At 39.9% G+C, this 26934-nt stretch overlaps 1 protein-coding gene across 1 annotated transcript in view; it reads left to right on the top strand.

Moving 5' to 3' along the window:
- Positions 1 to 206: 206 nt before the first annotated feature.
- MYLK (myosin light chain kinase) overlaps positions 207 to 26934 on the top strand; it is a 197044-nt gene continuing 170316 nt past the window's right edge. Inside the window, exon 1 of the mRNA XM_053947695.1 lies at positions 207 to 369. Within this exon, the coding sequence (XP_053803670.1) occupies positions 207 to 369 (163 nt within the window). The remainder of the gene's footprint in view (positions 370 to 26934) is intronic.

The raw sequence follows: 26934 nt of genomic DNA, 5'->3' as shown, positions 1-26934 counted from the left end.
TGGGGCTCTCCCTGCCGGCTGCGCCCCGGGACGCGGAGGGAAGCCCGTGGGCGGGCACGGGTGGGGGGTACCGCGGCATCCTCCGCAGGGGGAGGTGAAGTAGGCGGAGAAGGAGGAGGAGAAGGAGAAGAGGGAAACCTGCTTCTCCGGAGAGACGAGGTAGCGGCGCTGCAGTGAGCCAGCCCAGCGGCGCGGGCTGCGGGCACATGCCGGGCTTGGAGCACCGGAGTCGTGGGATTCCTGCGGGTGTCTCAGCCCAGCTCCCGTCCCTTCCCCGGCGAGAGCGTCAGCTGGGCTCCGGCAGGGAGGAGGGCTCACCTACGGCTCCCCTCCCGGAGTGCATCAATCCCAGAGCAAGCAAAACTGGTAGTAAGTACTTGTCATCTTTTATGTGTGATTTTTTGCAGTTTTATTGTTCTCTACCGGCAGGTAGCAAAGGATTTCTAAGATGAAGCATTTATAGGCTCGGCTGTAAGGATAATCTCTTTGGCTCTCTCTTGGCCTCCTGAGCCTTTCAAATATAGAGATGCATATGTGGGGGCACATATAGCAACATTCCTTCACTACATATCTACATCCTTAATGTTTCAGACAAAATGTATGTACTGGGACTTTTTTTTTTTTAACTTTGAGAACTTCTGCTGTTCTCAAAGTAATTTGTATCATGTTGCACAACATGCTTAGTCTCATAGAAGGATAAATCCTGGTGACACCACTTAAACATTCTGCATGAGGATGGGGGAAGGAGATGAATGTTTAAAATCATTAACTTGGCAGAGGCGGCAAAATCACTTCTCTGCAGGCCGCCTTCACGCTATAGAGCAATATGTTTTTGGGGATTCTTTGCCTTTTAATCCTCTTTCCTGTATGTGCACATCTGGACTCTGGCCTGGCACTGCTCCCTGCACTTAGGCTGGAAAGGAGTGGCATGACAGACTAGCAGGGGCTGGAGACAGGGGATCCTTCCCCCCTCTTACACTTTAAAGATACTTTTTGCTGTAGTCTTGTCTTCTGCAGAGTAAATCCACAGGAATACTCCTAGAGTCAGGAAGTGGAATCAAAAGTGTTTTGAAGGCTGCATTATTCTCCCTACAAAGCAAATGGCTGAGAGGATAAGTGCAAATACCTGATTCCACACCCTTCTTCTGAGGGGTTTCCAAGCCTTTGGAGGGGAGTGAGTGTGGAGTTACATGACATGCAGAAGGTGCGTTCCCCACTAAGACTCTACAAAATTATGCTACCTCTTTGTGGAGTGCTGGAAATGCCATTTCTGTCAGTGGAGCTGAAAGAGAAATAGTAATTTCTCTCTAATTTTAAATCCCTAAGAGAACTGCTATTTTTCTCCTGCTACTTCCTGCACACATCTTTATTTTATTTTATTCTGCTAATGACTTGCATTGTTATTTGCAGAATATGATATGTGTCTTCCTGTGCAACTCTGTGTTTGCTGGGATGTTTCTGGAGCTAGGTTCTAGGAGTGCATTTTAGGAGCCTTCTGGTTTTAAACCAAAATTATATTTACTAATAACTGAATAGTTCATTTTCATCTGGCACATATCCAGTATTTTCTGTTTCCTCAAGTGATACTATTCTTCTGTAGCTGGTCACCCTGTGCTCTGCAGTTCGTAACAAAGTGCTCCTGATAACACCTTTTCATAGTACACTAATGTTACACCCATCCTTAGCCTTTTACAAATGAATGCTACAGGACAAGTGTTTTAACTCCAAAAGTAACTGGAGTGATTTTGTTGTTTGTAGTAGGAGAATGTTTGCTACCAAGGACCAGCCACTAGAATGATAGGCAGGATTTCCTGTGCTGGTTTTGTGACCTATTACTGGCATTTAACCTTTCTAGATGGACAGAAGCAGAAAGGAAATGCCTGGTTTAATAAACATCACAACTAGAATTTTATATAAACGTGGGAGGCTCACACCAGTTAATGGCACTGACCCCATTTTTATTGGTATTGTAGGGAAGTCTGAAAAGGTCTGCTGCAAAGAAAGTTATAAATCAGATACTCTGCTGTTGCAAGCATGTGTCCATATCTTTAGTTGCCCTGCTACGTGGTGCAAAGGAGAATGAAGGAAATAATTCAGTCAAGTTCTGTTGGTTTGCTTGTATAATGCTGAAAGGGAATTTATAAAGTCTGAAATAAGCTGAGATTACATATTGCCATTGGCTTAGGTTAAATGTAAGAGACGCATCATTTTTCACCAGTTTTTGGTCTGTTTTGTGTTCTCTGTTCTCCCTGGCTCCTCCTTTAAGTTCATTAGGACTTCCTCTGGGCGATGATCCGATTTTTACAGTCAATCAAAATCCATACCAATATCCTTACGCAGGCCAAATACACTGTACTTAGAAACACTATAAACCAACAGCTACAAATCACTTTCAGAGCCCTCCTAAAACAAAATGCAGATGTAAATAGAGTTCAGAACTGCTCCAAATGCTGTGCCTTAAAGCTCTGGATGTCTAAATCCAGAAAATGTGCTCAGAAGCTCTATTTGAGAGCCGTGTAAGGAGATGGCTGAAGTTTCTGGTTAGACTCTGGAGAACTGCTAGCCACAGTCTGTGGTTGTTGGACTCTTCTGGGTAGTTTGAATTCAGGTCTGAGCATGGGCTGGAAGTGATCCTGGTTTTGCAGACAAACTCATCTCCTTTCATTCATAAACATGTAAAGTGCACAATAAAACATGCTGTGGTGGTTTGCTTTCACTGTGTTTAGAGCTGTACTCAATAGTTTTTCCAAACTTTATTCCACAGGTATGAGTTAGGAGTAAGGAAGGTAATTTTTTTCTTCCCTTTGCTGATTACACACTCTTCTCTCTTTGATGCTAAATTACTCTGGTTTTTTTATGACCTCCCATGGAAGGTTAGGTGAGCCTTTCTCTCATGGATCTAGAAACACCTTGCTGCACCTGTTGTAGTAGACTTTTTAAACTTTTCCTGGTGTAGTGGCATCCACTACACCAAACAGGATCTTAGCAAGCTTTGTACAGCTGCCTTCATCCCGCTGATGGGAATGCTTCCGTGATGTACATTAGGGCTATATATGTTGTTTGGATTTCAGCACTGGATTCAGAGAAGATATGATTAATCTATAATCATATAGAAAAGGATTCATCAGTGAAACCAGGTGGTTCCAGGTAGGATAGACTCTGGAGGGTTTTTTTAAAATTTAGCACAGCTTTAAATGTTATCCACGTTGTCTGTGTTTTACTTAAATCTGTGTCTTTTACAGTATGGGTTTTGCTGAAATCTGTGTCTTTTCTGAGCAATTGTACAGGGTCTGTGGAGTGTGCTAGAGCAAGGTCTGTCTCTAATAATGTTTTCATTAAGCCTCTCTACAGACAGAAGAGTAAACTAATTGCCAGACTAACATGTCATTTGGCTCTGTGAACAAGCTACTGAACACTAACTTATGAATGGAAATTTAAAAGGCTCATTAGCAACCTGCTACATGAAAGAAATGCCAAAGTGAAATGAAAATACATTATATTCCTGTTGTTGCTATTAAAGCTGATATAGAATTGCAGTTTAGTTTTTGTGGGAATCTTAACTAATTTAATAAACTATTTTTGCCTCTGAACTTTCAGCAGCTGCTCCTTCTATAAAAGCTAGGAATAACTGGTTCTGCTTTAGTAGGAATGAAAGGAGAATTGAGCTCTATAGAAATGAGGAGATTAGAGCTCCATGAGGCATATACCCATTTAATGCTGCTGGAAACCAAACCTGCTTGAATAATCTTAACTCTCACTTCTGGTGAGCAGAAATTCTAGGGGAAAAAGAAAAATTCCCTCAGTGACTTATTAACAAAGACTTTTCAGGTTTGCTGGGATTTATCATGTGAGCCTAATCTACCTTTTGTTCATCCAGTTGGCAGGCTTTAAGATTTAAAAGGGTCTGCAGAAACTCCTCCCCCAAACTCCTTATTTAATTAAAGAGGCTTGCTGCATTATTTACTTTAAAGTCTTCCATTTATGTGGGAACAATGAGATTGGGTTAACATATTGAAAAATATTTGTGAATGCTGCATTATAAGCAGGGAAAAGAAACAAACTTTGGCTACACCTTCGAATACACACTGACCTATATGGGCTCATGAGGATGACTGAAAGTGAGGCTAGACATATGTAAACGCTAAAGTATAAACACAGGTGTGTAGCTCTGCAACAAATTTGTCTGCCTCTGTAGGTGATTTAAAGGGCCTGGAGGAGAGTTGGTTTCATTTGCTTCTTTGAGAGTCATCGGATATGCAGATCAGGCTTTGCACATACCAGTAATTTTTATATTTTGCTTTGGTAGTTCATCAAAGACAGACTGGTAACTGTAGTTCTCTCACTAGCTCCCCCAGTTCCTTCTCCTCCCCCACTCCATTCATCCCTGTAGCTGTGAGCATCAAGTTGCAGATAAAACGACTTCTGAGAGAGCAATGGGATGCAGCTCTTGCCAGAGGCAATTAAGTGCTTAGGATTACAGTGTGCTTTACAAAGTGTGTTCTTGCTGAATCCCTTTCCTCTTCTGTTTGCTGGCACTAAGCAGTTTCTTGGCACTTACCTTTGTTATAACACGTCTGAGCATTGCTAAACTTCACTACAGCTGTCTAGCAAGCTGCAGTGTCTTCTGTTTTGAGGATAGTCTTTCTGGTGATTCTTTACTGGGAGTCAGCTTGACCTCATCACCTTTGCTGTAATTGGATTAAATTCACTCACTTGCCAAAAACACGACCAGCCGACAGCATATTAATTCTTCAGACTGAAGTGCTGTTTTGTATGCATAGGTTCCATGGTACCAAAGGCATTTTTAGGGCTTGTGATGCAGCCAGTGTCACAGGATGCAGAATTGTCACAGAGGGATGTTTTCAGTTATTTTCTTCATCAGAAAAGGGTTCAAACAGGCCACACATTCTGTGTGAAAGTAGAAGATCTAACCTGTGGGAGAAGAAATTATTTGCTCTGTTTGCCACTCCCGTGCATCTCTTGCACGGGTGCTTCTTGTGAAATGTGATAAACTGCTGAGAGTCCACAGACATCCTGGCTGAGGAAAGTGAGTGATGGTGTGTGCTGCTTTACACACTCACTGCAGTTTATTTCTAATTATTGCACAGCAGGTTAAGATCATTATTCTAAGTTGGTGTTTTACTGCTTTTTTTTCTGTTATTCTTCAGCAATCCTGTGATTGGAGGTATTTGCAGAGTGGCAGGATAATATCTGAAAAAAAGAAATTTACCCAAAAAGGATATTGGAACTGTGTAGTGAAGGATAATCTGATCACCAAGCCTTTCGTTTCACCCAGAGACCTTTTATATACTGTTTAAACCAGTGTAATCCAGCTTTCAGTGGGAACCACTGCTAAGCAGCAAAAATCACTATCCTGATTGTTAACCTCAGCAAAATGTTAAAGGATGAGTGAGTAATGGGGAGACCAAGGACCAAGTTGCAAATGCTCTTACAAAGAGGATTTGGAAGACACAGTGGTACCCAGTCTGGCACAGGCACTCTGAGATATTCCAAATAATGAAAGGATCCTAGTTTTAGCTTTTCTTATCTGCCTGGAAGTACTGCAAGTTTCCTGTTTGCTGCAGAGGCCTCTGAGCTGTGTTTTGCAGGCAGCATGGGCCAGAGGAACTAGAGCTCCCAGCCCTGTATTCCGAGCAGGGCATTGTTGCACTTGATTTCAAGGTGATGTTGCTTTCTCTAAATTCTATAAACTGATGAACATTTCCGGTGCAAAACAATAGGCAAACAAGGTGAGACAGGGCTGTGAGATTTTCCATATCTTATAAATGGCAGTCACAATTTAGTTTACTATGTGAATGTGCAGTGCAAATAGTAATCAGGATACCTGCTTTAATGCCCCATTATAAAATGCATGTAGTTGCTTCATATTTTTGGCAGTGTTGACTATTAAGAAGTTGCTTGTCTCCTAATGGAAGACACATATAATTCCATTAATTATTTATAATAGTGTAAGCAGTTTGTTAAATACTGAAGTAAAGGGTTTTTTCATTCACATGCCTTATGTAATTTAATTGGAAACAATGTAATTAAAAAAAAAAAATTAAAAAAACCTCAGTACCAAAATACTGACCATCTCTCCTGGACAAGGATTAAGTCTGATTTGGTGAAAAGAATAAAGTACGCAGGAATGTTCTGTAAGAAGCACTCACAAAGTCCAGGTCAGACTTTCTGTATGTTCTTACACTGTTGATTGTATGAAAAGGAAAGTTACAAACCAAAAGCAACAAGCAAGCTGTGTTTAAAATACACAGGAAAGATAAATTTGTCAAGAATGGCCTGCTTTATTTAGATTATTTACCTCAGACCTTTTAGGATCATAATCTTTCCTTTGGTGAAGAAGAAGATATTAAGTCAGTGCTTCATGTCTGAAAGCGTTACTGATTCATCACTAGTTCAAGCCCAGCCTGGTTTTGGAGGTGAGAAACCTCTTCTGTTCTGTGCAGTGTCAGTTTCCAGCAGAGCTGTTGTGGGTTAGGCTGGGGAGCCCTGCCTGCACAGGCTGCTGCTGCTGTTTCAGAGCTGACATTGTGGTCCTGGTGGCCTCGGGGGTGTAGCTTGGGCAGAGCCTGAGAGAGCATCGCAGAGGGAGCCCTGGCTTGGAAACAACAGCTGGTGTCTCACCCCCAACATCACAGCAGTGCAGTTCCTCTGACCTCAACAGAGTTGCAGCATTCATGGTTTTCAGTGACGTGGGAGCAAAACTGGCCCTATATTCTTTTAACTGGTCTATTTAGCAGCTCTTTTCCATATGCAGTCTCCATGCCAGTGACAGGAGCTTCCTGGAACTGACAGCAGACACAAAAGACCCTCTTCTCTAAACCACTGGACCTTAAGACTTTTGAAAGGATGTTACAACAAGCCCCATAATACACCATTGTCAGGCTCTCTCTGAAGAGGCCTGCAGTGGTATCATACCTCTAAGCTTTCCAGAGGGGGAGTGACGACCCCACATGGAAGAAAATACAAGAGTAATGGTTTGGGTGGCTATGAGGAATTTTATGGTACTACTTCCCCTGGCTGTAACTTGAAACCAGCTGGAGGCATTTAGTGCTAACTGAACTCTATATAAAGAGGCAGGCAAATATCTGAGCATGTATCCTGCAGGTTTTTTAAGAAAAGATCTTGGGTTGTGAGTCTGTGCATTCTGGCTGCCTCTTTCTCACAGACAGGGGAGTGGTGAAAGAAGGTTTGTTTTATTTTCTCCTACATTTCCCTTTCTTCTTCCTACTCATTTTCCTGTTCCTTTGCAGTACAGCAGTTTTTCATGTTGCTGTGAAAGTGTCTGTGCTTGTGAATAGAGTGAGCACATTTGAATGGAAGAGGCCATGGGTTTGGGAAGTTTTGAGCTGCAGCATTCCCAAGGGAGGGGCAGGATTTGCATTCCCTCCCTCAGCCCTGCTCAGGGATGTGCCTAAAGGTGTGTCTGTGGGATGGCAGTGGGTATCCAGGAGGGAATCCCCTCATGGTGAGGAGGCAGGAGCGGTGCTGTGCAGGCCTGACCTCCTGCCATGCCGGCTTCAAAGCACTTCCTGCCATTTTACCTCAGCCCCGGCCTGTGGGACCAAGGCTTTGCTGCAACCGATGGGGAATTTTGCTGAGGTTATATGCTGAAGTCAGCCTGAACATGGGCAGTACTTATTGATCAAATAATCCCATCTTGTGCAGAGTAAAAGTCAGTTTCATGTGTGTTTTCTTAAAATGCTTCTAAACTCAGTCAGCAGAAGCATTACTCCTTTGCTTTACCTGAAGCTGTGCCTTTATCAAGTTCACTTCAGATGACAATAAAGTGTTGAGTTCCCATTCAATCTATTTAGTTCTTCCCTGGTACAGAGCTCAGTTATATTCCTTTTCCAAGGTATTTCCAAGCTATAGCTGTGGATGTTGATGTGACCCTGCTTAGCCTGAGCAGAAGTGGGGGCTCACTTCCTGACTTGACCACAGTGACAGCCAGAAAATGAAGTTACAAAAGTTCAGGACTTGCAGACATCTCACCAGCAAGGACAGCTGGACGTGCTCAGATAGTTCTCCAGGTAAAATAGTGTGGGCCTTGTTCCATTCTCCATGTGTGCTATTGATCTTAAACTTTATGTAGGATCCTCTAACTGAAAATGCTTTACTACTTTTTGCTTTGTCTCAGAGGGCAAAAGTAAACATAAATGTGTAAATAAGTTTTAGCACTTGTTACATTGATTTTATATTATATTGTACTTTGCTGGACAACTGAGGTAACCTTTGAACTTGCTCATCAGTTCATAAGTGTTGCACATAAGCACTGCAGGATCCTGTGTTTGTTATATGCATATACACCTATAATACAGGTATTTTGTATTAGAAATGTGTGGCTATTGATATTGAAGTAGGGGACTGTAGTAACAAGCCTACTCACTAAATTGCAGAGAAGAAAAATGTGTGATGTTTCATGTCTGTTCATGCCTGTCATGATCTCTGTGCTGAGCTTTCCAGTGCTAGTTCCTTTCTAGCCGGTTTTCTTACAAGTGTAAGGTTTTGAGACAGATGGTGTCACAGACAGGAACAAGGGAACTAACCAACTTGGTTAGTTTATCTGTGTAGCATAGAAATTTTTCCCGAAGGGCCAAACAAAAATATTTTTTAAAACTGTATGAGTAACAAGATAATGAAATAAATTGAACATCAAAACAAAGGATTTGTTGTCTTGAAAACAAACTTGCTGTACTTGCATTTCTTGTGAGTTTTTTTTCTTTTGTCCAAGCTTATATTTCACTTACAAGACAGGAAATACAGCCTTGCTGATTGCATTTTTAGAGCTATAAATAACTTACTGTCTTCAAAGATGATATTAATTTAAAAAATGCTTCTAAAATGAAACCTTGATGAATTAAAAATTAAATTGGGTGGGTAAAATAACTACTTACTGTACTGTGTCTACAGATGTTAAAGGTGTTTTCAGGGGAAGGGTGTTATTAAGAGAAGTTCTGGTACCTGTAACTGGTCTAAATTATTTCATTTCATTTCCTTTGATGGTTGTATTCTGGTTGTCCCTGGTTGTCCCTGTCCCATTCTCACCCCTGTCATGAAGGGTAATGAATATGCTTGTTTCTATCACTTTGCTCTTTTGTTGGGAACATTGCTTATCCTCAGGAAGTAGTGTGATGTGTGCAACACTAAGTTGACCTAAAAAATGAATAACTTTAGAACTGCCTCAGTGTTCCAGTTAGCCCAGTATTGTGTCTGACAAGTTAACATGAGAACCTCCAACAGCTGTTTCTTGAGATCCATTTCTCTCCAACATCTCCAGTTTCCACAGTTCTTTTGTTAAGGATATTAGAGGATATGTACCTGTTTAGTCGTTTAAGTGTCTATTTATGGACCTGCTGACTAGAGTTTGTTTAATCCCTTTTTGAACCCACGAACATCCTTTGCCTTCAGAGTCTTGCGTGACAGCAAGTTCCAGAAGCTTGTAATCTGCTGGATAAAATGTCCTTTCTATTTAAATGAGTTGGTTGCAGCGAGTACTGCCTTGTTCTTGCAGGGTTGGGCAAACAATTGTGCATTTAGTAGCTCATGGGTTCTTTGTTATACCTGGTCATATCCACTACATATGCCTTCTTTCTGAACTGAGGACTCCCAGCCTTTTTAGTATCTCTGTTTCCATCTGGTTGCCCTTTTTGACAAGTTGGTAATGTCCTCCTTGGTATATGGAGAGCAGATCACAGTACTAAAGTTGTGGGAGCACTCAGGCTATGAGGAGTGGCAGAAATGACCTGCCTTCCTCTTTTTCTGAGGATTCCAATGATGTTGCTGTCTTTCTTTGACTGCTATTAAACACTGAACCAAGGCTTCAGAGAGCTGTCAGGGATGGCTCTGACTTCCAAGTAGGAATATTTAGAATTGATATTGCCTTGAGGAATTACTACACTAAAGCCTACTTGCCAATATTTTCCCTCAATCACTTAATTTTGTTATTGATAAAAATGCTGAGTAACACCAGTCCCAGCACTGATCCCAGGAACTGCATTGCTGATTCCTCTCCATCTTAAAAAGCCTGTGAAGCACTATTCTTTCTTATGTTCACTCTCCTACTTCAATGAATTCAGACTTGCCAGATTGTGGTTTCCAGGTTCCCTGCACAGCCCTTCCTGCAGCTGGAAGTTATGCAGGCAGAATCTGTGATTCTCAAGCACAGAGACTCTCTGTAGCTCTGGCTTACATACCTTGGCTAGTAGTCCTTAAATTAATATTTGAGTTTCTTCAGAACTTGTGTGAAAATTGTTTTGTCTCAGTGCTTTATTAACATCTAGCTTCTTTGTTCAGTCTGGTATTTCCTGATTTTACTTCAGATTGGTCTGGTTGCTCTACCAGATTTGCAACAGAGGGTGCATTGGATGTGGAAATCTCGCCAAAGATTTCATCAGTAAAGGCTGATGTAAAGAATTCACTGAGATTCTCTGCTACAACTGTATCATCCACATCTGTGCTTTATACACCTTTGTCATCCAGCAGCTGGACTGCTTTTCCTAGCTAGTTTCCTGTCCTTGATGTATTTCAAGAGCTGTTTACTAGCACAGTGATCTTTGTTTGCAGGCAATTTTTGGATTGTCTTTTAGCCTTTTTAATTTCCTGCTTACATTTTACTTGCCATGTTTTATGGGCTCCCCTGTCTTTACTTAAGCAATCCATTTTCTAAGAGCTAACCTATGCCCTGCAATACTCTCCTAACTCTCCCTGAGTCTTCCTGCTTTTTGAACTGCTCCTTTTGAATGTCCTTGTTTTTTTCTTTTTTCACATCCTTACATGATTCCCTTTCTTAAAATTAAATAACTGTACATAGGTTTTGTTTGGTGACCCTTACATCAGAGCTGTTCTTTGTCTTACTTAACAAGTAGCCTTTATAGCTTTCGCTGGTTTGGATGGTCCCTGTACTTAGAAGTTTCTTTTCCACTGGAGAACTGTATATGGATCTAGAAAAGTGATATTATATCATCCCTTTCTTTTGCACAGGGGCTAGTACTGAGTATTTCTAAACATCCTCATGGTGTACTAGCAGCTGTTAGTACTGCAATACTCTGTGGAAGCCATCTATCAAAACTGAAGGGCACAAACTGTATGAAACTGTCTGGTGCTAATGGAGCTGGATATGTTATTACCTTTTGCATGCATACAGTATGTGCAGTGGTGATGAAAACTTTGCACTCCTGAAATCCTGAACTAAATTGTATATAAAATTCAAAACCTATGCACTTGAAACATCCAACAGGAAGATAACCTTGCTTTTCCAGTTTTGCAGACATGAAAGAAAACCTGAAGGAGAACACTCTGTGGTTATATGAGAAGTCTCTGTGGATATGTTTACAAGAGCTCAAGTGTGTTTATATTCATTCCTGTGCAATTACTGGAGGATTTTCCTTATTCCATAAAGCATGAGTATGCATTTGAAGGAGCAGTACAGGTGTTTACTCTCTACAGTTGCACTTTGAAGGGCTGCTTGTACAGATGCAATCCAGCATTGAAACAGAATATGCAAACAAATTATTGCTGATTAATAGTGCTTGGCTAGTTGAAGCTAATATTAATGAATACCTAAGTAGGTGAATAAATGTAGGTACTGTCTTCTCTTTGCCCTGACCACAGGATTAAAGTGTTTGTGGTTTTTAATTTTTTTTTTCTTTTTACCACTAAGGCACACCCTGTCCCCTGCTAATTGCAGAATGCCTCGCGTTCTGTAAATGGAAACACCTAAATTTGCAGAGTTCATCTGTTTGAGCTTTTACTTAACCTGTGAGTGCTGGACCAATCTTGCTTCAAATATAGCTATGTGTCTATGCTTTGTTGAAACTTTTGGATTCAAGCCTACTACATTTCTCCCAGGACCAGAAAGCTGTTGGAAACGTCTATGCTGTCTCTGGGTGATGACTTTATTGATGAATTGCAGGAGTTCCCCATCCCATGATGAGCTAAATAATGAAGCAAAGTTCTATATTTCTATAGTTACTGCAAAAAAAGAAAAAAAAAGAAAGTGAAATTGTCCAGAGCAATTTCTTCATCAAAGCTGGCTGAAATAACATCTGTGGTGAAAACCTGTACCTCATCATTTCATTGTGACACATGCAAGGAAAATGAAACAGTTGCCTGTCATGGAGAGGAACTGATCTTCATGATACAGAAGACTTCTTACAGTCCTGTATCTGACTAACCCATTTTCTTGAGTGTTTTCTTATCAAGGGAAATTTCTATGGCTGTCAGGATCTTTTCTGGTCCTTGACTTCTGTTGAGGGCTATAGCTGTGGCATTGTTCTCACTGCTAGGCTTCAGAAGGATTTTCATTGTTATCTAGAGACCATCTTCTACTTTGCAGTTGGATTGATAGGTCTGCAGCCAGACTTCACTTGTCTGATATTTAAGTATCAATAATTTCAACAGGATAATAATTTTTTTCTCCCATACTTGAAATTTAATATTCGTTCTATTGGTTCATCTGGATTAATTAGCTAAAAAATATGTACTTAGTTAAGTGGCAAGCCAAAATAATAATTTCTTCCAAAATGAGATATTCAACTTCTGAAACTGACATTTACTCTGACTACTTATTATCCTTACCTGTTCTACTCTGTCTGCTGATCAAGAAGACTTTGAGGTGCTTATAAAGCAGACATGAAGCTACTACTAGCAACTTTTGGGAGTTTGTAGCCTGAAAAATTAACCCTTTTAACTTATTACATGTATTCCCTGCACCTTGCCCCTTCCAGATGACAGTTACTCACTTTCTTTCTTCTTCAAATGAGATCAACTGAATCAACTGTGGTTTGTAGGAAAACTGCCCTGCAAAGTTACAAATTTAATTGCAGGAGAAAGAGAAATACTTCTGGAAACAGAACAAAAACAAAAACAAACAAACAAAACAACAAAAAAAAAAGCTTACTAGATAAATGAAAAGTTTTGAACTGTCTCACAAATTTTGAATCTCAACTCGTGAAAACAAAACCTGAGTTTTGGTCTGGTATCAGAATTTGATACTGTTATTTTGAATAGTTCTGGTTAACTTGAACTCAGAACAAGGATTGACTGCTCTCTTTTGTATGCTGGAGTTACAAAGTGCAGCAATTAACTGGGAGTTATGTTATACCAGCTTGCTGTGCAAACACTGAGTGAGCCTTGTCACTGCCTCTAAAGAGTTTTGTCCAAGATGATGAACAGCTGCTTACTTCTAGTGCAGTGATATATCTACAGATCAGTAGATAGATAGATATGTATATAATTTTTCTAATGGGGAGCTGTACTGAACTGATAAAACTGAATATTTGTGATATATTTGTTACTTTAATCTCGGGATTTACTGTGCTTCTGCTTTTACTCTGCTGCATTTCAAAAGTGTGTGTCATTTCATTCATCTTGTACCATAATCAATGGTGTTGTTAAAACAGATATCTCAGAAAGTCATGTGGAGTGTTTTCTCATTTGGGAAAGATAGGAGACCAGAATCTCATGTAGCACCTCTTTTTTTGTATTACTATTTTTTCCTCCTGAGTTTTTTCCTTTCCTCATACTGTAGAAGAAAAGCATTTTCAACTTCAGATTTCTGCAGCTTCAGTTTCCAGCCCCTGGGTTTTGGTATGTCTCTGAGATAACTTTAGCATCTGGTACTGGTGGGTTTCCTCTGAAGGTACTGCTCTATGTGATAAGAAAGTTTGTAACCCTCTTAAACGGAACTTTGTATGGGTTTTGGCTATAATATGCATACATGTATATGTTTGTATTTTTTTAATCTATTTTTCCCAGTCTCCAAATCATTGTCATGCTCCACTTAATTTTCTCCAGACTTTTTCAATGTCCTTTTAAGGACAGGAGTGAGGTGGAAGACATTTTCCATTATGTGTTTGTGCGTCAAACTCAGAGGCCTTGCTCGAGCTTCGAAGTTCTCTAGAATGGTAAATTTAAACCAAACACTGGGGAACAAAATGCTAATGCTGTATGCTTTTTAAAGAAAAAAAAAAAAAAAAAAGAGGGGAAGATCTAACTAGGCCCTGGGGATCCATCTTCACTGTGCCTTATTACCACAGCTTTATCCTTTCCAGTTCCTAAAGATGCTGTCAGTATTGAACTCTAATGACCTGATTAATGCATTGGAGGGATGCCTATAGATTGTGGTATTGATATTATTTCCAGATGGCTTCCTGGCAGGCAGATTGGCAACAAGATGTCATCTTTGTGGTGATGAGGAGGAAGAGTGTGGATTTTTTACTTTTTGTTTTAATGGAGCTTGTCTCAGCAAATAAATACCAGTCATTGGGTCAGTTGGTCTGAAAAACAGTAGCCTTGTGGTAAGCTGAATTCTGTAGATTTATTGGAGTCTATAGAGTAATACAGGAAAAGGATATGATATCTATATTGCTTGCAGAGACTTAAGAGCCCTGTAATACCTGCTTCTCCTTCAGTCAGCAGGCAGATGTCTTTTGAAGCTGCATGTATCCTGTGCATGTGAAATCTCTGGGATAATCCCAGCCGTGTTTCTTGGGGAAAATACTGGATTTCACAGGATTAAATTCAGAGAATTGAGTTCAAGCAATGAAGCAGGCAGTCAGCAGCTGTTAAAAATTCCTGAAACACCACTGCTTAGAATTTTCTTCCTGTATTTTGTTCTTCAACCAGGCAGGACTGATCAGGCTCAATACAGATGAGAAAGGGTTAATTTAATTACTGACAATATCCAGTGGGTCAGACTGAATGAGCTGCTCCTTTGTGACAGCAGTGTAGTGTCCTACCCACTTTTCTGACCCACAAAGAAATTGCTTCTTTTTAGTGACAGTGTTTTGTGTGCATGATGGCCACATGTACAGCTGGTTCCATTTAACCCATGAGACTGACATGTGAAGTAGTTTCTTATTTTTATTGTTAAGGCAAAGATTAACCTCTAATCTCCTTTTTTTTTTTTTTTTTTTTACACGAGGATTTCTTCCATACATCAGTGTATATAAAGACTTGTTGGGTGAGGAATCAGCTGGGAGACTTGGAGTGTCACAGTGAATCTGCCTTTGGAGTCCTCTTAGTCCTAGAAAAATGTTTCACTTCCCTAAAGGGAAAAGAGATGGATTCAATAAACTGATAGTTTGCTTATTTTTTTGGTGTGATTTTCAAGCTGTGCTGTTTTACCATTTCTAACTCATTTTAAAACCAGTTCAACTGTCTGGAAGAGCTATTTTCTGTGCAAGCAGTATTGTTCATTTATTTTGTGCATCACAGCTTACGTAGAAATTTCTCTGAACTTTTTTCTTCCACCCTCATTGCATTCCTGTTTCACACTGTTTCCATATAAATGCCTGATACTACCTATGGACTTGCCAGGGCACAATTTTCTTCTTTCTTACCTGTTGATCTCTTTTAATGTTAGAGATTAAGGTGGAATGAGATGTGTTTTGATGACTTCGAGACCACACATGCCCCCAGTGGTTTGCACAGAAAGTGCTTTATGGAGGTGGACGCTGTAGCTCTAAATTGTTACTGCACTCACTTTGACATTCAGCTTAGGGAGAACGTTGTGCTGTTGAACTAGGGTTAGAAGAGAGGAAGATAATAAACTGCTACAGGAATAAAAGCCTTGGCCAGAGTTTCAGGCCTTAATAACAGTTTTTGGTGGGAGGAAGCTCTGAAATTGCAGTGATTCTGAGCCAGGCTGTGCTATAAATCTGAGATGCTGGAGACAACTTGCTCATAATGTTCTCTGAGATTTTTTTAGAGACAATGTGGTTCCTATTGCAATATGCATCCTCATTCTAAGAGGACTTGCAGCTGATTCTACTACTGCTGACATCAACAATGCTGCAAACCCTGTTTTTTTCTCTTAATCAGCAAATATTTTTTTCTCTTAGACCATGAAGTAGTGGGCTTCTGCACCCTACCTCTAGGCTGGTAGGGTGCAGGTAGCAAGGAGAGGCTCATGGTTTTAGCTAAGTTGCATTTCTCTACTTCATTTAAATTCCATTTGTACCTGTCCTTCATCAGCTTCACTCCCGAGTTCTACCTTGCTTCTTTTTACAGCCAGATCAGCAAAAACACCATAGGAGTTTGAAATGATGGATACAAGACACAACATGAGAAAGCCAACTCCCTCTGCCATAGCTCTAAACCAGCTAAATCCCTAACGTATGATTTGTGTCTTGTGTATATCTGGCCAAATGTTTCCATGCCATAATTAATGCCTGGTGATCAGTTTCTGGTGGAAGGATCAGTAAAGCTTTTGAGGAAAACCAATGTTCATTTTGCCACTTAAATTGTCTTTGAAAGATCCACAGCAGCCTGAAAAATACAGAAGCAACCCAACTCTTGCTCGAGTTTGGATTAAAAAATGGAATTAATGTGGACAGAAAATGCATATCAATGTCATTGGCTAGTTTCTTCTATAGGAGAATAAATTGGGTTCATTGCTATAGATGTTTGAAGGGGCAGGAAATGTCTTGGCTTGGTCCATCTAAACCAAGGAAATCTGAAATAGAGATTTATGTTCCAAGTGTAATTCTTCAAGTTGTGGGCAGGGAGGGAGAAAAGGAAGTGTATTCAGTGGTATGAGGCTAAAGGCAAATTGCCCAGATCTGCCCTCAGAAATGTAAGCACAACTCTCAGGAGTTTCAGAGAGAACTGCACGAAATGATGAGAGGATAATGTGGTACAAAGAAGTATCCAACTCCTGCATTATCCTTGTAATGAATGAGACCCAGGTGGGCCTGTCCAGCCTTATTTACAATGGCTATGCCTTACAACCTCTTTCATAGTCTGACAATTAGGTGAAATTAGGGTTCTTCATTTAGAGGGATTCTGCTCTGCCATATTGGAAGTGTTCTTCTGGTTTCTCACCTGGGTATGTTCACTGTTCATTTTGCACCTCTGACTGTTATGCCTCTGGTTATCCTATCCTCTCAGTATTCAGAATTATTTTAGTATTTTTCTGTTTGGTTTTGGTGGTTTGATATCAGTTAACAGCAGCTAGCAAGAGAGGGGCCCAAACTCAAAAGAGGGATGTTCATCATGAGAAACAGAATTAACCTGGAGGTTATGTACACATGGAAGTTAACCCAATTAGGTTGCAAAGATGCAGCTTTTGGTGTGGAACTGTTGCTCTCCAGAAGCACCTCTGACCTCTCACTGTGCTTCTTTGCTGTCTGTGCAGGAGGAGGTGGGAGCACTGATGATGTTATGCCCATGGTCCCTGGAAATGCCCTGGTTTTACCCAGTGAAAAGTTAGCTGTGCCAAAAAATTAAATTAGCACAATTCTTCCTAGTTCCTCATTTTATGTCTCAACTTTTAAGTTCCTGAAAATCAGCAGTGTGTTTAGTCCTCTCATTGGCTGTACCTCAAACTTGTTCCTCAGTAAACCAAAATTAGCTATACAAAATATTACTTAAAGTTAATTACTGTGATTTTTCATGTTTTACACCTCTCAAAAGCTTTTAGGTGGTATATTATGAAGATAGTAAAGAAAATAAATACTCATCTGCATATCAACACATGAAAGCAATTATAGTTTTCTATAAGGTTTCTAAAAGTTATTTCCATTTGAAAGATTAACTTGGCTCCAGTAGGTATGGCCTGTTAATTGTCCTGTCCTGCTTCCATCAGAGAGCTTGCTCAACAATTAAAGCCTAGAAATAATGCAGTTAAATTTATAAAGGGGAATGTTTGAGGCATGTCCTTTCTTCCAGTTTCACCTTTTAGTAAAGCATCATCACACACAGGTGCTTTGTCCGTCCCATGGAAGCCATAAGGAGGCTTTGAAGCTCATTTCCATAGTTAATGGCAATTGCCTCTATGTTTATACCAGTCCCTTTGGGAGCTGTGAGAGCCACAACATGTCTTAGGCTACTGTGTTGCTGTATCTTCTGCTTCCTCAGCTAGCCCAGATTACCTAAGGTAATAAAATAATAAAATAAAATTGGTTTATGACTCCCATGCATCTCTACACTGAAGTTTTGTGCAAACTAATAAAACTCCATCTCTCCTCACACTAGAAAGTATCAGAAAATTCCCTTAAAATGTCTCTTGGAGCATCACTTTAAATTACAGTTATGGGCCATATTAAAAACTCAAAAGGTAAATAATGCTTGTCTCCTGTCTACTTAGGTAGAGAACTATAGCATGAATTTCAGTTACTACTGCAGTGGCACTTGCAGGATTAACATTTGCTGGTTTGCAGAAGAATTGCTCTGGTTCTTGCCTGTGTGCCAGATTTGCATGCAGTGAGGTCAAACCCAGATTTGCCTTCTTTCATTTGCATAATGTAACATTGACGCTTCCCAGCTCCCCTCCTGTTCTCTGTTCCCCAAAAGTATTCTAATATTTGGAATTTGTAAACACAGGATTTTGGATTCTATATGCATCTGGAATTGATAAACTGTTGGTACTACAGAGATGTAACCCTTTATACCTCTAACCTAGGAATGCTCTAGAGAGAACTCACAGGCGCATCTGATGGCAGATTCTAAACAGCTAAAACCAAAATGAAAAAGTTGCTGTTGAATGAGAGGAATTTTCATTGAAAACTATGTACCCTGGGGGCAGGAGGGGGGAATAAAAACTGTAGAATCTGTTTGGCAATAAATGCAGCCATAATATTTTTGAGCCAGTAACTGAAGAGGTGTGAGTCAAATAAAGCCTGTCAGATGGCATTAGTGGGAGAGAGAACCTTTTGGAAGAGACACGATAGTGAAGGCAAAAAAAAAGCCACCAAGCAAAAACCTCACCCCTAACAGAATCTTGGATTAGTTGAGGTTCAGTGAATGGCTTTGTTAAAATCACAAGAAAAGAATTTAAATAGAGAAGGCTCGATAAGGTGCAGGGCATCAGAGATCTGTTTCCATAGTGACAATGTTCAAACAGAGGCCTAGAGGGACATGAATACCATTGCAGATGAGCTCCATAGAAGACACCCGTCTGCCAGTGGGGATACTCCTGTTGATTGTCTGAGGTTTTTCCCTATTAGTTAGATTTGGGGTAAAGGTGGTGAGGGGAAAACAAGGCTTAGACTAACTATTGACTTGACAGACTACTGCTTCCTCCCATCTCCTGACTGCTGCATTTTGCATGCCCTCTCCACATATTTTTACTTTTGTAAATTTACTGTCATAATTGTTAAAAATTGCATTCAAATGTTTAGAGAAAAGGACTGGACACCTCCAACCCTACTTGCCTACTGAAGCAAACACCACTTTACACCAGTGTGGGATTAAAGTATGCATGTTCCTTTATGTCTTTGCTTATTCTCCTTTGATAAATAGGTGCACTAATCTGAGCAAGCTCCTTGTGAGGGTAACATCGTGCATTTCGTGTTTTGTGTTGCCCACTGTCCTGATCATCCTGTATCCACTGGGAAATTTACCAAGCATCAGCATCACCTTGTTTTCCTAATTGATGTTTTTCCCTTTGAAAAGGAAGGTCAGGCTCTGGTTAGAAAAGAGCTGTTTCATGTAACCAATATTGTGCTGTTTGAGTTCTTCCTTCCATTTTTCTTTTCAAAATTGCTATTCTGTGTATTTTTTTTTAGTTAAGCATACTCTCCAAATAAGCACAAATGCCTTAAGCTATAGCTGTATAGAACAGATTTTAAGATTAAAAGCATACCAGTCATGTCTGTCTAAACCATGATACATTTTCTTGAAAAACCTATCTTTGACTAAAACTGCAGAAGTTCTTGGACTTGAACTTTTTTAGTAGGGGCTGAATCAACAGCGTAGCAAAAGGAATGTATGTAGAAAAATGGTAGGAAAAGCTTTTTGTTCATTGCTTAAAAGACTGAGGCAGTATGGAAGTGCTGATTTTTATGAGAATGGCCAGGTTAAGACAAATCTCACTCAGACATGAGCAGCTTGATACTTTGGATGGATCAGCTCATGCTTATCATAACCATGACTATTCTTAAAGTGTTTGAGACCATATGGAGTCACTGGAGTTGCATCTAGTCTGGATCTGGTCATTAACCTGTTTTCATCCAAGAACACAAATAGATTGAATTGGGAATGTTGTGCACTCTTGACCTTAAGAGTTAGGGAGAATTACCTAGGGAGGAGTTTTGGCTTTAGTGAGGTAAATGAATTAAATTTTTCCCCCAAATCAGTTAGTTGACCCAAAATTTTACCTTTAGTTGACCCAAAATTTTACCCTTTAAAGTAACTTGAATACGTATTGCAAAATACTAACTTTCTGTATGTTGATTCAATAGCTGCTTTATGAAGACACATCCCAAAGGTACTCAGAAGCAGAGGGAAGAAAAGCAAATAACAGTGAAAGTGCAGTGTCTTGGCATGAACACACTAACTTTACACATACTATTCTAGTTAGACTGTGTGTTTGTTTTGGTTAAGGAAACAGGCTAGTACAAATGTCCTGTAATGGCATATGGCAACGGATATATAACTTAGACTGTGATGATGACATTAAACTTGGAAAAGAATTCATTAAATTTGGATATTTTTGCAGGAAATAATTATGTTTTGTAATGAAATCCATTTTTACATATTCCATGGGGTGTTTTTTCTCTCAATCATAGCCTTTCTGAGCGCCAACAGAGCAGATAATACTCATTAAATTCTTCCCCTTTTCCACTCCTACATTAACTGGAGAAAAAAGTTTACATTGAAATTTCTTATTTTATTTCCTGGGAGGAATTGAGGGCTGTGAATCACAGCCACCAGGGCAAAAGTTATTTTTCTTCAAATAGCATGGAAGAAAATGTCAGTTTTAACTAAACTCTACTTTTAATGAAAGGTATTATTTTACTCTGTGCTATTGTATTTAATTTAAAATTCTGTAAATTAGTGGGAAACTGAAAATCTAACTCTTCAGTTTCACTATTTCCTTTTCAAAGAGATTTCATTGCTAAGGGTATCCTACTCAAGTGATGGATTTACAAAGGTTTCATATTTAGTCTTGCTACTGAGCTGTCAGTCAAATCACAGCCTACAATTACTTGAAGGAGAACTACAACTATGGAACACCCAAGCTTTTCCCAGTAGTGGCAGATGCAGAAATGAGGGGCAGTGTCCACAGGTTGCAGCTTGAGTGGTTCCTATTGAAACTTATGAGTGTAGTGCCCAGAAATGTTGTGGCACCTCTGTTGATGGTAGTTCTGCTTCAAGAAAGATTTTGGGTTAGAAATGTGTAGAGATCCTTTCCAGCTAACATTTACTGGGATTCAGCCATTATGTTAGCTGTTTATTGGTTTTTCTTCTTTCATCCTCATCCCTGAGTAAGGGAAAGACCTTTTACAGCATCTCACAAAAACTGGTGAACTCTGTTCTCTAGTTCATTGAGTCATAGAATGGTTTGAGTTAGAAGGTCCTTTAAAAGTCATCTCATTCCAAACCCCCTGCCAGGGCCAGGGACACCTTCAACAGGACCAGGTGGCTCAAAACTCCAGTTATCAGTTTATAAATGTGGACTGCTCATTTATTGGAAAGTTTCTGAAGCTGTCTCTACCATCTCAGTTCTGCACTATTCTGGATCTCAGCAAGTAATGGCATATTTTGATAATATTTTCATACATGTGGTTTTTTTTCTGATGTGACAATCTTTCTGTTCATGGAAATGATATTGTGCTACCTGTCTTATTCTCCTCAACAAAAAATTTCAGCAATTCAACCTAGAATATATTATTAAGACACCATGTAGAGAGAGACCTTTGAAAAGTTGCATCTTGGAATAAAGGAAGATATTAAAACTCCAGATTCTGGTCCTTTTGAATGTAATGTGATTTTATTTTCAGTCCTGATCCAGATCCCTCTGTGCTTGGGTGAATGCTAGAGTTATCAAAAAGGGAAGGGTGAGAATATGAGAACAGGGGGTAGGGAGACAGGAAGGAGGAGGTGAATGTTGTCATGGGTAACTGCTGGTACTTAAAGTGTGGATCCAAAATCCCTCAGGACTGAAGATCAGAAATGTGTTTGTGTTGCTTTTTAAGCACTAAGAAGAGACATAGCTCCTGGGATAAGGAGTTTGCACTTAGAAACACAAAGGTCCCATCCTTTTAGAAGTAAAAAAACGAGGAACTCTGTCCTGGAAAGATTAAGTACCTTAACAAAGGTCACTGTAGTTACCCCTTTTCACAGAAACTGATAGTGGCACAAGTCATGTATTCTGAGTCCAGGGCATTACTGCCAAGTCATGCTTTTCTTTCCCTAATGATTTCCAACAGTCTGGTCAACAAAACAGAGAGCTGGTTACCAGGGAGCCAGCAGAGCTCTTGCCTGTGCGATGGAGCGAGTGTGTGTGTGGATTTGCTGCTTAGGATAAAACCATAGTGCTACCCTCCAAGAGCCTCTAGAAGTATTTTTCTCTCACTTGCTGTCCAGGCAAGCAGCATTCCACCTGTGGATTTGGTACCTTAGAAGTTTCCTGAGCCAGTTGCTGTTTTGGAACCTGCTGTTGCATGTGCAGAACCTGGAAGCTCTCAGTGGGTGAGCAAAAAGCAATCTTTGCCAAGCACCCTTTGAAGTATATTTGGTTTTTAAGAGTGGATTAAAACTGGTCAATCTCTCTCAGTTAACACTGAATAACTAGGGAATTAGAAGCTTTCTTCTACTTCCAAAGGAATCTATATTAATTTTGCTTGTTCTGGTTATTCAAAATGAGAAAATTATTGGAAGTTCTATTGCAAGAGAGAAAAATCATAAAAGGCAGTGAATGATCTTGCAAAGCAAGTGTCCCACTGTAAAACCTGACAGCAGTGGGTTTTTTTTCCTTTGTGTGGGATTTATGTTCTCCCCTCCTGTCTGTAGTCTCCCCTTTAAGTAATATGGAAAATGTTGGTGCCAAAAAAAGCTAGATGAAATATTGATAAATGTGGGAATTGCTTAGAACAGAGGCAAATTAGAATACAGCTGGTTTTCATATTTTCTGTTAACTTGGGAGGTGTGTGTGTGAAGCATTGAGGCTACTGGTTTATATCCATATATCATGCTCTTGGAGAAGAGGGAAAAACAAGAGTGCTAAGGGTGAGAATCAAGCACACAGCTTTTCTTGAGGCTTCTCTTCATTATAGATCAACTTACAAGAAATGGAGGGAATGTTTTTGGCAGCTTTTTGTCCCTCTATATGTCAAATACCTTTGAGTTCTAGGGGATGATATGAGGCTAGTTCATGGTATGTTTTATTCCCAAACCAACTTTGAAAGACTTTATGGAAATGGAATGAATGTTTGCCTACATGTACAGCATTGCCGAGATGTGGTGCTGAGAATTGTGTCTGGGTTAATTCTAGACAGATTATCAGAAGGTATTGTAGTAATAAATACAACTAGGGATTTGATAACCTGCATGCAATATGTTAATGAAGCATGTAATTTAAATTCTTATATAGAGCAAGGGCGTTTGGCAATCCTATGGATAGCTCTTTCAAACTGTCAGTTCCAGGGATAGCCAAATAACAAAGTTCAGAATAAATCAGAAACCATTATTCTGGTATTTTCATAACATGTATCCGCAGCTCTGACTGTAACTCAGAAAGGCTTGATAGAACTGAGGATTCAGAGATGTGCAGAAGCCCCCTAGGTATGGAATGATAGCCATAGGACCAGAGGGTAAACTAGGACTCTCCAGTTTGAAAAAAAAAAAATCTCAGAGACCAAGGGTGTCATAAAACTAGAAATTATGTGGAGACGGTAAACAAGGAATAATCAGACATAGCTTCATTTGAATAAAGGGAGAAGTCAGTAAAACTCAGACAACAAGCTTAAAACAAATCGTCTTATATAAATATTTTAATTTTTTTTTTCTTTTAATAAAAGGCATGTGCAATCGATTGTGGAACTCACTACAATAAAATGTCAAGAAGGCCAAACTGGGTTCAGGAAGAAGTTAAATTAATAGAGGTTAAACCCAGGGACTATGAAACGTGATGGTGTGACTTCTTAAGTCCATAAACTGCTGACTGCCAAAGCCAGAAGGGTGTATTTGGGAAAGAATTGCTGTAAGCTTACTCTGGCTTTGTGTTCTTTCCCAAGGCAAGTGCTACTGATGGTCACTAGAGATATGATATGCATAAGAATGAGACATTGGGACATTTTTGTGGCTTGCTGTCCAACATCTCTGGCTGTCTGACTTCATTTACAGACATGATAGTTTGGTAACATTGCACTTAATGATCAAACTACATCCTATAATTTATTCTCTACTCCTTTCCTGTACATCAAGGCTCTCAGTAGCCCTGTCTGCCAGAACTTCATCCAGGAATTTCTCAGTTACCCATTCGGTGTGGCTCTATCTATTTAATCAGAACAATTTCTTCGTTAGATGCTGATCCCAATTCTGTTTTATCTCTTCTGTAGCATCTATACATTCACTTCTGTTTCACTTGCTGTTGCTTTAATCATCTTGGAAGCCTTTTCCATTTCTGTTTATTGAATTTATTTACTGTTGTTATCCAGGTACTTTAGCTGTTGCTTCCCTAACTGGGACCTATGCTTCTCTCCAGCTAACCTTTCTGATTGTCCACTTTGGGTTCTAAATACTCCTCCCCTGGAATAATGGGTGGGGGGAATTTCCTGCTTTTGTCATGGAAGGGATAGAAGTGTGGTGCTCTGGTTCATGTTTGTGAATTTGAAGGAAGTGATACTGTAAGCGGTTAGTTCTGTAAAGCTCCCTTGACTAGTGACAGACAATTGTATTTCACATGGGCAAAATGCCTTTGCGATGTGGCTGTTCTAGAGTTTGTTTGCTTAAATCTGTAACTGCCATGAGTGAATTCCAGATCAATGCCAGTGTTCCATTAGTGGTGTGTGAGCCAGTGTGGTAAAGCTGCAGGGCCATGCAGGTTTGTTAACCTCCGCAGTGCTGTGCTCAGAAAGTGTGTTTTTTTTGTTGCTGTCCCAGACTGGGAGTGGGAACTTGGAAGTTTCCCACTGCAGTCAATAGGAAACCAGCAAGTACTTAGGAATGAGAATTACTTTGCTTTCTGAGATCTGGCCCACTGCCTGTTTTTGTGGTTTGTGTCATAGTCCAGCTTTCACACTCCTCTGAGGGTGCAGAGGTGACAGCTTTCCTTGCTGGCCATGCACATTAAAATACAGCTCACATATGGTGTAAATGTATGCAACCCTAAGCAAGCCATTAGGGAGCAGAGAAAATTTTTGTGCCCTCCTAAGAAGGCTGTCTTGTAAAATGCTGTCCTGATGAAAACTGTAGGCAAACACAAGACTTTTAAACTAGTGAGACAGACTTTCCCTTCAAAAGAACTGGGTAAAATCTGGGGACTGGACAGATACCACAGTTATACTCTATTTTCTGTGAGTAAATGTCTAGCTTTGGGAGCTGTGGAGAGATGTTTGAAAGAGAGCAACAACTGCTACAGCCACCTGAGTTGGCAGGTAGCCTGAAACAAGAAGCCTTGAGGTGCTGAATTCCTCTCACCATTCAATGATAGGGCTTTAACAGTGAGCATTAACTGTTTTACTGTGCATCACAGCAGCTAGAAAAAGAGACGTGTGTAATGAGGATGAGAAGTATTCTGTTGGGCACTCTTAGGGTGAACTAAGCATTGGCTTCTGTGCAGCCCCAGTCTGCTCAATCAAACATTAGCTAGTGATGAGCAGCAGCAAACAGTGGGAAGTATGAAGTGAGTAAAAAATAGGAGAAACATAACATTTCATAACATTTAATTTTTGCCTGTGGAGGTCTCATGCTCACCAAATTATTTTCCATCCTTGGCAAGCACAAAGGTTTTGTCTACTTATTGGATTTGGGGTTGTTACCTGTCTGGTCTGCTGGAGAGAAGGCATACCCTTCCTACCTGGTAAAGAGAAGTTTGAGATAGGGTTGTGCCTGTGGTATTTTGTTACCAACAAAAGTAAAAAATAATTTCTATACTTCGTTTGGAGTAAAACTTTAATTTGAGAGGGACACTGCTGATGCTGTGTAACCTGACTCAGGAGTAATTGGCGTTCACATTAAAAATGGCTTTGTGCTCATCTGAGTTAGAAAACATGGAGGACATTTGCATTAAATTTATTAAAATAAACCATTAATGAAGTTAAGGAAATAATAAAATTATTTAAAAATTATTAATTAGTTAATAAAGTTTATTAAAATAAACTCTGAGAGGCTGAGATGCATCTAAAAATCTCCTTTCTCTTTCCCTGTGTCAAACATGGCTTAATTCCTCTAATTACAGATTGATATTGATATTTTTGAATTGCTGTTATGTTAAAGGATTTCAGTGTCCTAATTTGAGGAAGAGACTGATAGTCTCAAATTTCTTAAGTCTGGAGTGAGGTCAAGTGATATGAAAGTAGAAGAGGAAAGTAGTAAAGCTTTACAAGGCATTCAGCGTAGTTACTTTATCCATGAAGAAGAGCTCTCGGATTAACATGCAGGTCAGTTCTGCAGAAGCAAGGATAGACAGACATTGGAAACTGTCAACAATGTGGGAATGTTAATTCAAATATTTATGACTGGTTATAGCAAAATCCTCTTAGGCTGTGTCCTTCCTCCCTCCCTACTTTTACAAAAGCTTCTTGAAAGCAGATTCTCCTTGTCCAAATCTGTCAGGACATTAATGACATGGCAGATCTTTTCAAAGAGGCCTGAAAGCTCAAAAAGCAGATCTAGCCCAGAATACATCTGCTGGACAACATGAATTCTAGTCACTGGGCCTTCAATAGGACTCCAGTTATCCCAGGAAGTTTGAATCACTCCTGGGTTCATTATCCTGGGTGCTCACTGCCAAGCACTGGCCCTCTAGATAATTCTAGAGGTTTCTTCCAACCCAACAGGTCTGTTAACACAAATTCTACCTTTTGGTTACAAACTCAAACTCACAGTGAAACCAGGCAGTGCAGCTTTCCAGTGCACATGTAAAACTATGTGAAGATCACTTTAAAATCTGCCTGGTTTCACACTCTACCTTGAGTCATTCTTTTCCCCTGGGGTATCACATATACTTTCCAAATAAAGGGGCCA

The sequence above is a fragment of the Vidua chalybeata genome, chromosome 7 (genome assembly GCF_026979565.1).
Source record: "Vidua chalybeata isolate OUT-0048 chromosome 7, bVidCha1 merged haplotype, whole genome shotgun sequence".
NCBI classification, from domain to species: domain Eukaryota; kingdom Metazoa; phylum Chordata; class Aves; order Passeriformes; family Viduidae; genus Vidua; species Vidua chalybeata.
Note: the sequence above shows the minus strand (reverse complement) of the source record. Positions and strands in the feature narration are given on the sequence as shown.